The 15820-nt window shown below is 48.1% G+C and overlaps 1 protein-coding gene and 1 long non-coding RNA gene across 3 annotated transcripts in view; one reads left to right on the top strand and one right to left on the bottom strand.

Annotated features, from left to right (window-relative positions):
* The window catches only part of SLC4A1AP (solute carrier family 4 member 1 adaptor protein), a 48439-nt gene extending 40528 nt beyond the window's left edge, over positions 1-7911 (top strand). Inside the window, exon 14 of the mRNA XM_059891575.1 lies at positions 7336-7911. Within this exon, the coding sequence (XP_059747558.1) occupies positions 7336-7502 (167 nt within the window). The 3' untranslated portion in view covers positions 7503-7911. The remainder of the gene's footprint in view (positions 1-7335) is intronic.
* Positions 7912-8597: 686 nt separating this feature from the next.
* Positions 8598-15582, bottom strand: LOC101905151 (uncharacterized). Of its 2 annotated transcripts, XR_236437.5 has the most exons (3): positions 14949-15543; positions 14195-14619; positions 8598-11722 (listed from the first exon to the last, which is right to left on the bottom strand). It is a non-coding gene; the product is annotated as an uncharacterized lncRNA (long non-coding RNA). The 2 variants fall into 2 exon arrangements; XR_009496320.1 differs by having other exon boundaries at positions 14195-15582.
* Between the last annotated feature and the right edge of the window lie 238 nt (positions 15583-15820).

The raw sequence follows: 15820 nt of genomic DNA, 5'->3' as shown, positions 1-15820 counted from the left end.
CCTTCCTCTTCCTTCCAGCACCTTCGGTCTCTCACCTTGCCCACTGCCTCAGCCTGGCCAACCCCCCTACCTTTTCAGCACCCCTCCCTCCTCTGTCCTTCCCCCAGAGTCCCCTCCAGGCTTGTCACCTACAGCAGCGCCTCCACTTCCACCCCCTCCCACTGGCCCTGCCCCTCTCCTCCAAGCCCCTGGACTGCAAGGCCTTGGTCTCCAGACAGGAAGCTGCCCGCAGGTCCTCGCTGCCTTCCTGGGCCACGTAATCAGAGGTCATTCTAGGAGCAGCAGTGCTCAAGGTCAGCCTCCCTCTGCCTGACTGTAGTAACCCCTCTACCACCCCAAGCCCAGCCCCTTTCCCTCCTCTATGAGACTGCCAGGGCCTGGTGCCTTGGGAAAGGCCCCAGGCAAGGGGTGGGGGTCCTTCACCTAGACTCTGGCCTCAGGAAGGTTTGAGACCACACAAAACCTTTGCCTGCAGACCTGGGCTGGCCCTCCTTCCATGGCCACGTCTATAGAGAGGACTCTCAGAACTGTTCCCTGACTGTTGGTTCTCCCGTGCATACATACTCAGAGCAAACAGCCAGGCACAAAAACAGTAATGGCCACACTACTTATAGAGCGTTTATGTGTACATATTAACTCACTAATCCTCACAACCCCACGAAGTAGGTATCTTTATCGTTCCCATTTTATGGATGATGAAACTGAGGTTAAGACTCTTTCCTTCCACTGCAGGGGGCTTGGGTTTGATTCCTGGTTGGAGAAGTTCTACATGCCTTGAGGAACAGACAAAGAAAAACAAAATTTTTTTAATTATGTAAAAAAAGAAAATGATGAATTAACTTGGCCATATTCACGGAGCTAGTCAGGGGAAGGGCCAGGCTTTGGGCCCAGGGGGTCTAACTGCAGGTCCTAACTGAATTTCACACACCATTGCCTCTCAGCTTAGTGCTGTTCTACGCAGCTCTTTTTTTCTAAAAAAGTGGATTTTTTTTTTTTTTTCTGAAAATAAGCATAAGGTATTTGAGATTCTAAGCATGATGAGTGCTTGGAAATTTCAATTTTTTAAAAAATCAGATAGTTTTATTTTTACTTCTCTGGGTTGTTTTTCCCCCCAGCTGTTGCTCTTCTGAAAACAAGTGTTCTCATTTTTGCCAGTCTGAAGTGCTGAGCGTCCTCATCACCATCTGGAATGAAGGGGCATTCATTCGCGCTCAAGTGCACTGCCCACACACATACGTGGACCACTCGCTCCCTCCCGAATCACGCCTTTGTGTTGTTCTGGGGTTAATGGCTGATGATTTGCCAAACAGAATTCTCAGGGAAGGTATGTGGCTAACGTGGCTTCATGCAGGCTTTGTTCCCTGGAGGCTGGGAGTTATTGGAATCTTGGTAAGAAACAGTGGCTAAGGTTGTGGGTAGGGGACTCAAAAAAATGTCATAAGGAAATAATAATGTAGTTAACATTTATTCATACTTACTAAATGCAAGGCTTTGTGCTAAACATTTTACAGGAATGATCTCATTTAAGTGACACAATAACCCTATGACATTAGTAGTATCATTACCATTTGACAGAAAATTTGAGGTCATGTAAGGCTTAAGGGCAGAGGTTCTGATATACTGAACCAGCACTTAACTGCAATGAAAACTTGGTGGTTTCTGCAAGGTTTTTTTTTTTTCTTTCCGATATGGAAATATCTTTGTCATTGCTAATTATAAAAGTAATACGTGCTCAGGACTTCCCTGGCAGTCCAGTGGTTAAGACTCTGTGCTTCCAATGCAAGGGGCAGGGATTTAATTCCTGTTGGGAAACTAACATCCCACATGCCATGTGGCTCAGCCAAGAAAATAGAAAAAAAAAAAAAATAATACATGCTCATGGAAGAATTAAAACAACACAGAAGTGTTTAAAGTAAAACATTGACGTCTTCCCCAATAATGCCCCTCTGCATAGACTTTTAATGCACTTCTCCATTTTAAGATACCTGGTATCTCACCATTATACTCCACAGTGGACAACTTTGCACATGTCAGTACACACTAGATGATTTCCTTAATTCTAGCAGGGGAATTGGTGAGTCAGAAGGTAGAAACATTTACATTTTGGTAACTTGTTGAAATGGATGAAGTAATTTATTTTAAGCCATGGTATTAAATGGAGGGTAAAGAGGCAGGGAAAATAGGCCTTTGTTCTGCTGGCAATAGTTTAACTAGTGCAATCTTTCTTTTTAAAGAAATTTTGTTTATTTATTTATTTGATTGTGCCAGGTCTTGGCCGCACATGGGATCTTTGATCTTTGTTGTGGCATGCAGACTCTTAGTTGTAGCATGTGGGGTCTAGTTCCCTGACCAGGGATTGAGCCAAGGCCCCCTTGTTGGGAGCATGGGGTCTTAGCCACTAGACCACCAGGGAAATCCCTAAGTAGTACAATCTTAAAGAAATATGTTAACATATATTTAGAGACTTAAAAATGTTCACACTTTTTACTTTAGAGCAACTTATGGAAGTCTATTGAAATCAAGGAAATAAGTGGAAAAGTAATATTTAGCATGATGATAGGCAAAATTTGGGTATGACTTAAATGTCCTTCAATAAAAGAATGGTTAAACAAGTCTTGAAAAAAATTATGACCATCTTCATGCTGGAATACTATATAGTCATTAAAAATGATGGTTTTGAAGACTCTCATAACATGGTGGAAATGCTGAGAAAGTAAAGTCAAGTGAAAAAGTAATATACAAAATTATATGCATGTATGGTTATAGTTGGAAACCCTCTGTAGCTCAGTTGGTAAAGAATCTGCCTGCAATACAGGAGACCTGGGTTTTATCCCTGGGTCAGGAAGATCCCCTGGAAAAGGGAATGGCAACCCACTCCAGTATTCTTGCCTGGAGAATTCCATGGACAGACCATGGGGTTGAAAAGAGTTGGATGTGACTGAGCAACTTTCATTCATTCCATGGTTACAGTTGTACAAAAAGAAACAGTAAAGAAATAGTAGCAAAATGATAGCATTGATATGTTAAGAGTGTTGGGATTAATGCAGTTTTTCTTTTTCATTTTTTTTGGTAATATGGTTTATTTTTGTAGTAAATGTTATATTCGTTAAGAACTGTGGAATCGTTGGAAATTATCAAAAGACTTTGCTTCCTTTTTCCTCTCTGGATTTGAGTTCTTACCTCTATAAATGAAGCAGTTAGATTGAAGTTGATGACTTCTAAGTCATCCCAGTCCTGTTATTGTATCTTCTCTGATACAGGCAAGCTGTTCTTTCTGTTACAGATTCAAAGCCCAAAGTCAGTCTTCATACTGAAAATGGACAGATCAGACTGGAACCTATTTTGTGACCATGAGCTCAGGTTATGCTTACATGTGTCAAAGCTTCCATATGAATTTGAAGAAGAAAACAGAATGTTGGTAGAATCTTCATAGATACATCTTTAGGCTCAGTGTTTCCCCCTAGGACATGGGGTATTCGAGCAGTGACTGCCCAGCTTGTCCCAGTGTTGAGGGGCTGTGTCTTAGACCAGCTCCCTCCCTCATTCCCCCTGCTGTGAATCTGTTACATTGGAGACCAGTAGGATTTCACTGACCCTGGGAAACAATGGGAAATAAGTGAGGCTAGCAGTCAGGGGAGGCATGTTGAGTTGATCTGGAGAAATCCAGTTGATCTGGAGAAATGTGTGTGTGTGTGTGTGTGTGTGTATGAAGGGACAAGGCTGGAAGAATGCCACTCTGCTGGCACAGCCTTCGTCAGAGCCCTGAAAAGGGCTGAGTGGGCTCTGACTCAGCTCTGTGACTCACCCTCTGTACTGCCGTCTCCATGCTCTGGGCACATCCTCTGGACCATTTCAGCCCAGCCTCCAGTGGAGGAAGGTGAGATCTGGGCCGGCAGCTCCGGATGACTCATCCTGCTGAGCTGGAAGGAAGGGGCCACAGCCCCCTCTCCTACACCCCTCATCACCACCCTGCCTCCCCAGGAGTCCCCATGCAGGTCCAGACCCCATGTGGACGTTATGGCTGCTCTACTAGCAGCCCCCATCGAGGCTCAACCCACCCACCCATTCAAATACCTGCTCCATACCATCACTTCCTTGGTCCCTTTCCCTCGTTGTCCCCTGTCCTTCCTGTGGGCATCTGAGGTCAGCTTATAGGGAGGCTTGTAAGCCTCTCTGGATTACCCGTCATTCTGTTCTTTGCATCTCACAACTTCCCAGCTTACAAAATAGTTTTACATCCCTTTTCTCATTTGATTCTCTGGGACTCTAAGAAGCCTGGCAGGGTAGTAAACATCACCATTCTACAGGGAAGGACATGGAAGGTCACAGAAATGAAGGAAATTTTTAAAGGAATTCATGAAGAGCATTGAGGGCTGTGATGCAAGAAGCTTGCTGGGGAAGGGCAGAGCTGTTAGGGCAACTGCAAGGCTTTTGACTGGACAGTGGGCTGGGGAAGAGGGACAGTGCTGGCCACTTTGTGACATGACAAGAAATGTGCCTGCCTTAGAGCAGAAGATGGGTGAGGTGTTTTGACTTTATCCCAAGACCAATGAGAGGTTCCAATGAGAGGTTTTAAGTGGGGGACCTGAGGGTGGCATGCCAAGGAGCCAGGAGGCTATTTCCATGGTTCAGTTGAGAGTGGATGATCTACCTGTGAGCAGTGGCTCCTGGGATGATGTCAACCCTGAGAAAATTGTAATTTATTCCTGTAAAGAGGCCTGGAGCTCTCTGTAGATGGTGACTGGAGCCAAGCAGAGGGTGAGATGGCTTTTGGGGAAGAGGAAGGGACACAGGGGACACCACACTTAAGAGCTGAGCCAGGGAAGGAGTGCTTTCCCTGCTTTCCCTGAACGAAGGCATGTGTGGCCCCTGCAACAACAGCCCCTCAGGAAGAGGGCTTGTAGTAAGTGAGAGCACTGCCCACCTTGACCTCCATCCGTGTGGACAAGACCCTGTGAAGGAGACGTGCTACTGTCACCTCACAGAGGCAAGCATGAGCACCCGAGGGAACCCCTTGCTCCCCCTTCTGTCGTGGTCCTTCTCCTCTTCTGCCCAGTGCTGGGCTATGCGGGTCACCAACTGAGGACACAGTCTTGGCAGGCAGCCAGTGAGTGGCCTCTTGGGAGAGTTCCCGGAACCTCCAGTGAGCTGTGGCTCCAGGCTCTGGGAAGGGGCCGGGCTTCCTGAGCCGTTTTACCCTCGGGCATTGGTGGAGGTGACAGGACTTCCAGATAAAATAGGGAATGTCCAGTTAAATTTGCATTTCAGATTGAAAAAAAAAAAAAAAAATTTTTTTTTTTTTAGTATAAGTATATCCCAAACATGAGATATACTTATATTTTTAAAGTATTTGATGTGTATCTGAAATTCAGGTCTGACTGGGTATCTGTCCTGTATTTTTATTTGCTAAACACAGGACAGACATCCATGGAGGTGCCTCACTACCCCCTGCCTACTAAGGCCTCAGGGATTTTCCTTTGTCTGAGGTCACGATAAGACCCAGCCTCTGCATCCCTCAGCCTCCCCTGGGACTTCATGTGGGGCTCAGGGTTGCATGGGGAGACATGCCTGCCCTGATGGCCTCCCACCTTCTGGTTAACTAGCATCGAACCCAAGCTACTGTGACCTTCCACATGCCTGTGGCTCCCCACCTGGATGGACAGCTTGCTGCCTCTGCTTGTGAGGCCTAACTAGTGAGGGGACCGGGGCTCTCCTGCTCCGGCCATCAGCATCCCCCAAGGTGTCAGTTGCATCCAGGCCCAGTTGGTGGCCCCAGGAGCCTACCGCTCCCAGCCACCAGCAGCTTGCACAGTGGGGCCCAGGCTGAGGACTGGAGGAAAATGAAGGTATAAGCTCTGCACTTGGGGTAGTGTAGGTGTGTGTTTGTTCAGAGGCCTATGTTAGAAAACAGCAGCACCACATCTGGCCTGGGCTTTAGAGTTCAAGGTGCTTTCCCATGTCTGAGCTCATTTGACCCTCACCAAGTCACGGTCAGGGGTGCAGAAAGGGAGCTGCCTCCTCCTTTATGGATGAGCGACCTGGGGCTGAGAGAGGTTAGGTCTTTGCCCAGAGTCACCTATCCTAACACACGTGAGAGTGGCTGCTTCACCCTGGCACAGAGCAAAGTGCTACAGCTCGGAGTTGGTGCTCTGGGCGAAGTTCCTTCGTTCCCACAGTAGGGGGCAGACCTGAGGCCTTGCATTGAGAACCAGGCGGACCAAGTGGACAAGTCCTCTGTCCTGCCCTGGCTGTAAGCAAAAAAGGTGGGCCTCCCCACCCCACCCCCTGCCCCGCTCTCACTGGCAGAGCTTAGAGAGCTTTCTCGGGATACATCTTATCTCCCAGCCTCTCCAACAGGAGAGGGGAGCAGAAATCTTGGTGAGGACCTCCCTGGGGCAGCAGGGCTGGGCACTGAGTGCTCTGAGTGAGGATCTGGCTCAGTCACAGCAGAGTCTTGGTGAATGCTGAGCAGACTTTGAAGGAGGAGGTCACAGTGAAGAGTGCGTACATGAGGAATGGTATATATCTACTCCACAAATACTTTCTGAGTATCTGCTGTGTGCCAATCACCATTCTAGATATTGGAGATACTTAGTGAAAGTCACTCAGTTGGGTCTAACTCTTTGCAACCCCGTGGACTGTAGCCTGCTAGGCTCCTCTGTCCATGGGATTTCCTAGGCAAGAATACTGAAGTGGGTTGCCCCTGGAGAAGGATCTCCAGGGGATCTTCCCAACCCAGGGATTGAGCCCAGGTCTCTTGCATTGCAGGCAGATTCTTTAGTGTTTCTTTACCAAGGAAGCCCCGGGGATGCTTAAGGATAGAACAAATATGCATACACTGACACCTCACAGATTGCCTTCTCTTGCTTGTGAGCTATCTTGACCCCAGCAAATAGAATGTAAAATTCAGCCCCTTTACCAGTTTCTAGAAAAAAACTTTTTCCTCCAGACATGGGGGTGGGGTAGGGCATGTGTGTATAGGGTAGCGGTATTGTACTAAAGATTTATGGGGCCATGATGAGAGGCTGTCAACCCCCTCACAGGCTCTCACTCTGAATCAGTCCTCAGTGTAGGACACCCTTCTCCCAAGTCCCCGTTTTGGCCCTGCAGCCATCCTGGGGGTGCACCTGCCTCCCACTGCTCTGCCTCCCACCTCAAGCTCCCAGCCTAGCCAGGCTTTCTCCAGCAGTTTTCTCTCAGATGTCCACTCTTGGGAGGGAGGGCTTTTGAGTCATTCTGCTGTCACTGTTTGGTCTCAAAGGACACAGTCTCTTTCTGCAAGGTCCCTACTTTCTGACATGCGGATGCTGTCCCTATTCCATTTCTGCTTCTCAGAATTATTCCAGGGTGAAATGACCTTGTATCTGAAAAGAATTGTTCTCAGAACCCTCCGGCGCCGTAGGTCATGTCAACGAGAAACACACTTGACAGCGGCTTGCTCTCAGTGGTTGGGTCAGCCAGCAGAAGAGCAAGCCCAGCATGTTTACAGGAGGAAGGCTTGAGCTGCGCCCCTCTAGTCCGAATCAGATGTGATTTAGCATCTTATTCTCACACTTTTGTTAATAAAACAAAACAATAAACACATACTACCATCAAAAGAACATTGACAGCCTGTGTTTATGTGTTTATGCTGTATCTGTCTCTAATGCAACCACTATGTAGATTTTTTAACAAAATGAGTTTTCACTCACTGTTGGGGGGTATGTTAATTAAACCAAAGAGGGAGAGCCGATCCTTTTACTGTGTCTTTCTTTCTTGCTCTTTCTCTTCCTTTCTTATTTTTTTACTTTCTCCCTTAAAACAGATATGTAGGCCCTTCCATTAACGTTGATTTTGGCCATCTCTGACAAGGCTAAAGCAGAGAAACTGGGTTCTGAGTATGTCGGTTTTCACTCTGCAAAGTCTCCAACCAGTCAGGCAAATACTCTACATCTGCTGTTCCCAGATAGGGTAGCTGCTCTACCCTACCCTTCCTGGAAAGGACCTTCCTGTGAGATCTGGATACCTGAATATGGTGCCTAGGGCAAGAGGTGTGTGAATGAGGAGAGCAAGGAGAGAGGAAAGGAATGGAAAAGAAGAGAAAAGAAAAAAGGAACATTGAGAGAGACAAGAGAATTAGTGTAAGCTTTGTGAACTCAGTGACAAGAATAACAGACACGATGGCCATCTATACTTTTTAATGAGGAGTTTGATCTTTTGGCTCAAAGTAATAGAAACACAGCTGTAATTAGCTTAGGCCCCAAAGGAGGAGGCATTAGTTCACTTAAGCTGACTGTGGAGACAGCAGAGGGAACAATTGGGTTCATGGACGCCCTCAGGACTCACCCTCCTCTTTTGGGTGTTGGTTCCCTGAAGCTCTCAGGGCTGTGCCAGAGTAGAGAGAACTCCTCCCACCAGTGCCAGCACTGACACAAACCCCTGAGACATCTTGGCAAACAGCAACATACCATTTTTCAGTCGTCAGATTTCAAAAATGTTCAACTCTGAAACTCTCAACTATTGGTGAAGAACGGGGAAAATAGAGACGCTAATGCTCTGATATACTGCTGGAGGGGGTGTAACTTGTCCCAGCCACTTTAGAGGGACAGTTGACTCTATTCTTTTTTTTTTTTTTTGGCCTTGCTGTGTGACTTGCGGAATATTAGTTCCCTGCTGCTGCTGCTGCTGCTAAGTTGCATCAGTCGTGTCCGACTCTGTGCGACCCCATAGACGGCAGCCCACCAGGCTCCCCTGTCCCTGGGATTCTTCAGGCAAGAACACTGGAGTGGGTTGCCATTTCCTTACAGGGATCAAACCCATACGCTGGGTTGTGGGGTGGGGGGCAGTGAAAGTGCAGAGTCTGAACCACTGAAACACCAAGGAATTCCCTCTATTGTGATTTTAAAGGGCTTCCCTGGTGGTCCACTGGTTAAGACTCTGCTTCCACTGCAGGGGGCGTGGGTTCAGTTCCTGGTTGGGGAAGTTCACATGCCTTGAAAGTGAAAGTTCCTCAGTCGAGTCCAAGTCCGACTCTTTGTGACCCTATGGACGGGGGCCTGCCAGGCTTCTCTATCCATGGAATTTTTCAGGCAAGAATACTGGAGTGGGTAGCCCTTCCCTTCTCCAGGGGATCTTCCTGACCCAGGAATCAAACCAGGGTCTCCTGCATTACAGGCAGATTCTTTACCAGCAGAGCTACCAATGCAGCCAAAGGGAAAAAAAAGAAAAACAATTTGCAAACTATAAAAACAAATGTGAATATTATTACTCTGATGATGCCACTTCTCAAAATCCTGACCAGTAACTCTCACACGTGTACATAAGGAAATATAGGCAAGGGTGTTATTTGAAGTGTTGTTTGTAGCACAAAATTAGGAATAACTTAAAGGTCCATCTTTATAGTATCTTTTATACTCTGAAAACATGGAAACTTAAAAAGAATGAAATATACACTGACATAAACCCCTAAGATATCTTGGTAAATGAAGAAAGTAATTTGCAGAATGATACATACAATATGGTGTCACTTAAGTATAAACAAAAACAAAAGTTTGAAGGTATGTCTGTGTGTATGTTTATAACATATTTCTAAATGTGCCCAAATGCATAGAGAAAGTTCTGGTGAGGGACTAAGATTAGGGGTTGGGGGGGCGGTCACAGGAGACTAGCAGGCTTGAATTTTTTCAATGATAACAAATTATGTATTTAGACTTAATTTTTAAAACTTGAAATGAAAAAGCTACGGAAGCATTCTGATTGGTTTAACTTTGGTCATGTGACTATTTCTAGACCAAGCTCTGTAGCCAAGGAGCCCCTAGGGTTCTATGACTGGCCCCAACTGGGTTACACACTCACCTCTGTGAACCTGGGCAATACATTTGATTGGCAGCTCTTTCCATAATTACATGTTGGAATGGTGAAAGAGGAGTTCCCCTAAAGGAGGGAGGTGTTGTTCTAGACAGGCAACATGATAAGTCCCTATAGTGAAAGCTTTTGAGCCAGCATTGTTGTGGATTTATGTAGGTGTCATCCAAGGCTGAAATGCTTCATCTGGTATATTTCTATGACAATATAGGATAAGGATTTGTTCTGCTCACTGGAAGTTCACCCATGGAAGTTCTGGGAATACAGTTGTTATTGTTCAGTTGCTTAGTTGTGTCTGACTGTTTGCGACCCTATGAACTGCAGTACGCCAGGCTTCCTTGTCCTTCATTAGCTCCTGGAGTTTGTTCAAACTCATGTCCATTGAGTCATTGGTGCCATCCAGCCATCTCATCCTCTGTTGCTCCCTTCTTCTGCCTTCAATCTTTCCCAGCATCAGGGTCTTTTCCAATGAGTTGGCTCTTTGCATCAGGTGGCCAAAGCATTGCTTGGTATAATAGATATTTGTAGAATGGAGACAACACTACCATAGTCTATGGTTATTTTCATAGTAATCTACAAATGGACAGCTGCAAAGGCAGCTCCTCCCAATGCTCTCAGCAAGGGCAGAAGAACAAAGGAAAGGGAAGACAAACCACCAGCTCGGGACTTCTCCCAAGGCCAGGGAGTGGTCGTGACACAGGCTGGGACAGTTTGACGATGATGTGGACTAGGTGTGGGGTTGGGCAGGGGGAATGTCTTCAACCCAGTTGCTCACACCCACTCATGACTAAGTGGTGATTTCTTTCCAGGCTACTGAGAGTTTGTAAATGCTCCTTTAGCTGGTGTAATACCTCACAGTTCAGCTATGGGAGATGGAGACACAGTAGAAGAGAAGGTGGCAAAAAGGCCCAGGTCACCCAGGATGGGAGACCCGTGGGGGGGAGTCACCTAACTCATCTAGATCCTTTCCTCCTCTGCAAAGTGACGAGGATCTCCTAAACAGTCTCTCCATGACGCCGTGACCATGTTCCTTCACTATCCATTGTAAACATGGAGGCATCAGCCACAACCATAATGAGGGTGTGGTTTTCGAAGAGAGGCCCCTGAAGAAAGAAGAGCAGAGTCCCAAGGATTGAATCTTGGGGGGTAACCCCAGCAGGGAGGGAAGGGTTTGTAAAGGGTACCAAGGAAAAGAAGGAGTGGTCTCAAAGGAACAATGACAGACAGCTAGAGGTCAAGAAAACCAAGGGTACAAAAGCTTCTAGGAAGGCCTTCCCCTACCCCTGCAATGTTAACACTGGTGCTGTTGGAAGGATGCCTATGGGGCTTTGGAAAGAGAATGGTCCCAGAAAACAGGTGAGGCTAGAAGTCAGCCTGCAGAGGAGAAAGAGGGATATGACGTCCAGTTCTTCCTCAAAAACTTTCCCAGCTGTATCTAGCCTATGAGGTGAGCCCCAGGACAACTGGAGACCCCTTCCTCCTTCCTATCTTGCTGCTGGATGCTCGCCTCTGCCCCAGAGAACAACCGTTCTGCCCCTGGTCTACAGGCATGGAAGCCTCAATCCTGAGCCCCAGACCTGACTCTAGCCATTGTCACCCCCTCTGCAAGATAACTGGATCCTGCTGGGTCCTGCGCCCACCCCACCTCTCTACTCCCTGTGGGCTGAGGTCCTCCCTGGAAGGGCGCAACCAGCTGGAACCTTTCTTCCCAGGACTGGCCTCCCAAGAGCACGATGGCAGAATGAGCTTCCTTTAGCCAGCTCCAGAGCATGCCTGCCCAGAACCTCGGTGTTCCAGGCCATGTGGTTTTCCTGTTTATAGTCTTCCCTGCCAGGCACGCTGTTGAGTTCCCAGCATGCCTCTCACTTAAGCGCACTTCCTGAATGGAGAAATAGGGGAGAAATAATATGGTCTTAAGACACAGCACTGAAGTATTATAATATTAGACATATACATAAATATATAATATATAAATCATATAACATTGTAATGTATACAGCATCCATATTCCTATTAATATTAGTTTATTTTAGGGGGGTGAGGCTTTACTGTAGATACACAATTTGTATCTCTCTTTTTTTCCTCACATAACACCAAATCACAAGCATTTTACCAGGCCATAAAAAAACTTGTGAAGGCATTTTAATTAAGGCCAGGAGAGGCCAACGTAGAAACCAGTGTATAGTTGTAGGCAAAGGAGAAGGTGTGAGTGGAGAAAGAAAGCATAAAGATGCTACAAGGTGAAGGAGTTCAGCCAGGGGTCCCAGTGGGGCCACGAGGGTGGAGGCTGAAATGGCAAAGCTGGTGGTGTCCCAGATGAGGAGTTGGCTTGCCCCTGTTTGCTGACCCGAATTTGATCCCTGGGTTGGGAAGACCCTCTGGAGAAGGGAATGATGGCAACCCCCTCCAGTATTCTTGCCTGGAGAATGCCATGGACCGAGAAGCCTGGTGGGCTATAGTCCACAGGGTCACAAAGAATTGGACCCAACTGAAGTGACTTAGCACTCACTCACTGCCTTACTCTCACTCCTGCAGGTGCTCTAGTGACCCTCAGAGATCAGGCAGGGAGTCTACACTCTTTAGGTTCTATGGATTCTTCTGGTTGGAGAAACTTGAGAATTTTAATTGTGGCAACCAAACCGATTTAGTTGCTATACGTTGGGTTGAGTCTAGCTTGGCTCAGTTTTCCCTAAGGAACCAAGAGGAGCTAGAGATGTGTATGTCTGGTAGAGATGAGAAACCCAAGCCAGATAGCCCACGGACTGTGCACATTCTAGGGTGGGTTTTCAGATACATTTCTTTCGTTTCCCACCACCTTGTCCCCTCCCCAGCCTCGTCATCGCTGGCCACCTCAACTCACACAGCTGGGATTACACCCTGGTGAACACCTCCCTCCTTTGCTGTCATCTTTACCCAGCATTTCATTCATTCATTGGAAATATTTAAAGAGCATCTCCTGGGTGTCAGATGCCATGTTATGCTGTTGTTATAAGTCACATCCTTGTCCTCAAGAAGCTTCCATTTACCTAGCAGTCAGCTCAAGGGACCACAGAGATCACCAAACCTTTTGTCTGATTATCAGACTTCTCCCCTCACCATTAACCGATGACAGCTTTGCACACTTCCCCAGAAAAATATGCACATGCATAGACATGTGCATGCAACTGTGGGCAGCACCAACCTCCTGAGGCCCATTTATCATTTAAGGATCTATGTTCCCCAAGTTGCAAACAACTGATCTAACTGTCTCATTTTATAGATCAGGAAACTAAGACCTAGAGACAGAAATGACTTGTCCATAGTGGATTATGGGCTGAGTCAGCCCTGGAAGCCAGGTGACTGGCTCCGCAGACACTGCTCCACTGGGCTCCTCTCTCTTCCCTGTTGGCTGGAGGAACCAGGCTAGAGAGGGGATGTAGGCCAGTTCCCTTTTCAGCTGCCAAGACCAGGGTGTCCAGCCTACAGGCTCTGGCTTTCACCAGCCCTCTGGCTCCTGGGGTATACGGGCTGGTGATCAGGAGCTCCCAGAACAGTCTCTCTGACCCTGACCACCCCAACAGGTTCCCCCAGACGTCAAAGGAAATGTGATAGAGGGAACAGGATGTGTTTTCCTGCAAAATCACTTGTCTCACAAGATGATTTGCATACTGGTGGGACACAAATGTCAGTCCCTGCCCATTTCCTCCCTAGAGAAAAGTGTTCCCATCACAGCTTTCCCTGCAAAGGAGGAGACAGCTGTGTGGGCACAGCCCCAGGCCCCTGGGGGATGACTTCCTGATAGAAGGGAATCAGACATGAGTGAGGACTCCCGGAAGTAAGGAGGCGCCTTTATTTGACTTCTTCCCACTCCCAGGGCTTGGCTGGAAGGGGCTCATGGCTCCAACTCTGGCAGTCAGCCTGCTTCTGTGATCCCTAGAGCCCTGGGCATCCCACCTTGCTCTATATTTGTTGTTGTTTAGTCTGTAAATCATGCCCAACTCTTTGTGACCCCATGGACTGTAACCCACCAGACTCTTCTGTCCATGAGATTTCACAGGCAAGAATACGGATCTTTCCTCCTCCAGGGGATCTTCCCAGCCCAGGGATAGAACCCACGTCTCGAGTCTCCTGCATTGGCAGGCGGCCTCTTTACTACTGTACCACCTGGGAAGCCCTGTATTATTATTGGAGTTAAATAACTGGAGGTTCACTTGCTAAAAGAGAGGGTTGACGTGATGATAGGTAAAAAATAATAATACTTAGTGTTTACTCTGTGTCAGACATTGCTCTAAGCATGTTACATGGACTGTAAATTCATTTAATCCTCACAAGGATCCATTGTGAGAAATCAGAGTTCAAAGAGGTTAAGTACCTTGCACGCATTGCATTTAGTTGTCATATTCTCTTCCAGTTTGGAATAGTTTCTCAGCCTTTGTTTATCCTTTAGTGGCTTTGTGAAATGCTCCTCAGTTCCGATTTATCTGCTGTCTGGCTGGCTGAGCTTGTATGGTCCGTTTGGTGGGCACCGAGGTCAGGTCCCGCAGCTGCAGAGGGGAGGAGCCTGGGCCAGGCACAACCTCCGGTGAGGGGCTCAGGGGAAGCCAGAGGAGGAACCTGGGCTGCCAGCTTCCCCACTTGGCGGATTTACTGGTAAGTGCCCCGAGAACGACAGAGGCTCTGTGGGGGCTTGTCCGTCACCCTTTCCCAGGAACAGCCAAGAGAGAACACGAGGGTGTGTCTCGAGGCCAAGTGCTTCCCGTTGTGGCTTCACTGAGGGCTCCACCAGCCCGGCCCCGCCTGGGAAAGGCAGCAGAGAGAGACGTCGGGATGTCCGGGAAAGGGCGGGTGGGGGGAGACCAGCAGGCCCAGTGCTAGGAAGGAGCTGCCCCTTTCTGGGAAGGACTTTGATGCAAGAACCCACCCCCTTCACCCCTCCCTCCCCCACGCCCTGCACTCCAGCTTCCGGAGGTCCCAGCCCGGTTCTCTGGAAGGCTCTCAGGGAGGAGGCTGCAGCCTGATTCTAATCAGAGGCTGAAAGTGGAGATGGGGGGCTGGAAGGCGGCTGGCTTCACTTGGCCCTGAGCCTGTGTGTTCCTCAAGGACTCCCAGCGCAAGGCCCCGCCTACCTTTGCAGGAGCTCCATCAACAGGACTGAGGGCTGCAGAGTCTTTGATCCTGCCCCTCAGCTGCCCAGAAAAGTTCTGCCTTAGGCAGTAGTGGCTTGTTCGTTCATTCCTTCCTTCATTTTGTGGCTGAAGATCCATGTTCCTCACCCTGACCTCACCCTCCTGGGGAAGAAGCTTGGTGGGCCCTCCAGGTGGCTGTCTGGGACTGGGCCTGCTGCTGTTGAGAACACGGGTCCGCTCAGCTCCAGGGCCTTGGGTTCAGGCCACAGCCAGGGCTGAGCCAACCCCAGCTCGGTTTACAGTGTGGTAACTGTAACCACCTGGGGAGGGCGGTGCCTTAGGGAGCCAACCAGAAGCGGAGCAGGGAGAGGAGGAAGGAAATACAGAGTGAGCCCAGAGGCCAGCAGGCAAATGGACATCACCTGAGTTCATGCACTGATCACCAGCAGGTATGCTGTGTTCTACCCTCACTAGCTGTTGACAATTGAACAAGTTCACATAAAAATCCAGACTTCTGATTTTTCTTGACAATTAGAAAGATTTGGCAACCCTGAGCCTACCTTTCACGTTGGCAGCCATTGTAAATCAGAAAACTTTATTGCGGAAACTCTCTTCACTAGTTCCATTACCTGCCTGTTCCCCAAGGGCACCTGTGATCTCATTCAGGCCTCACCGCCATCCTGCTGAGGCCAGAAGCATTAACCCCATTTTAAACGTGAAGAAAGCGAGGGGAGAGGTCAGTAGCCTCGCCCAAGGTCCTGGCCAGGGAAAGGCAGAACTGGGCTTCTCATCCAGGTAATCTCCTCCAGATCTGGGCTCTCTGCATGCCCCTCAACTTTTCCCTGGTCAGAAGGCTGGTACTCCCAGCAGCA

This window comes from Bos taurus, chromosome 11 (genome assembly GCF_002263795.3).
Source record: "Bos taurus isolate L1 Dominette 01449 registration number 42190680 breed Hereford chromosome 11, ARS-UCD2.0, whole genome shotgun sequence".
NCBI classification, from domain to species: Eukaryota; Metazoa; Chordata; class Mammalia; order Artiodactyla; family Bovidae; genus Bos; species Bos taurus.
Note: the sequence above shows the minus strand (reverse complement) of the source record. Positions and strands in the feature narration are given on the sequence as shown.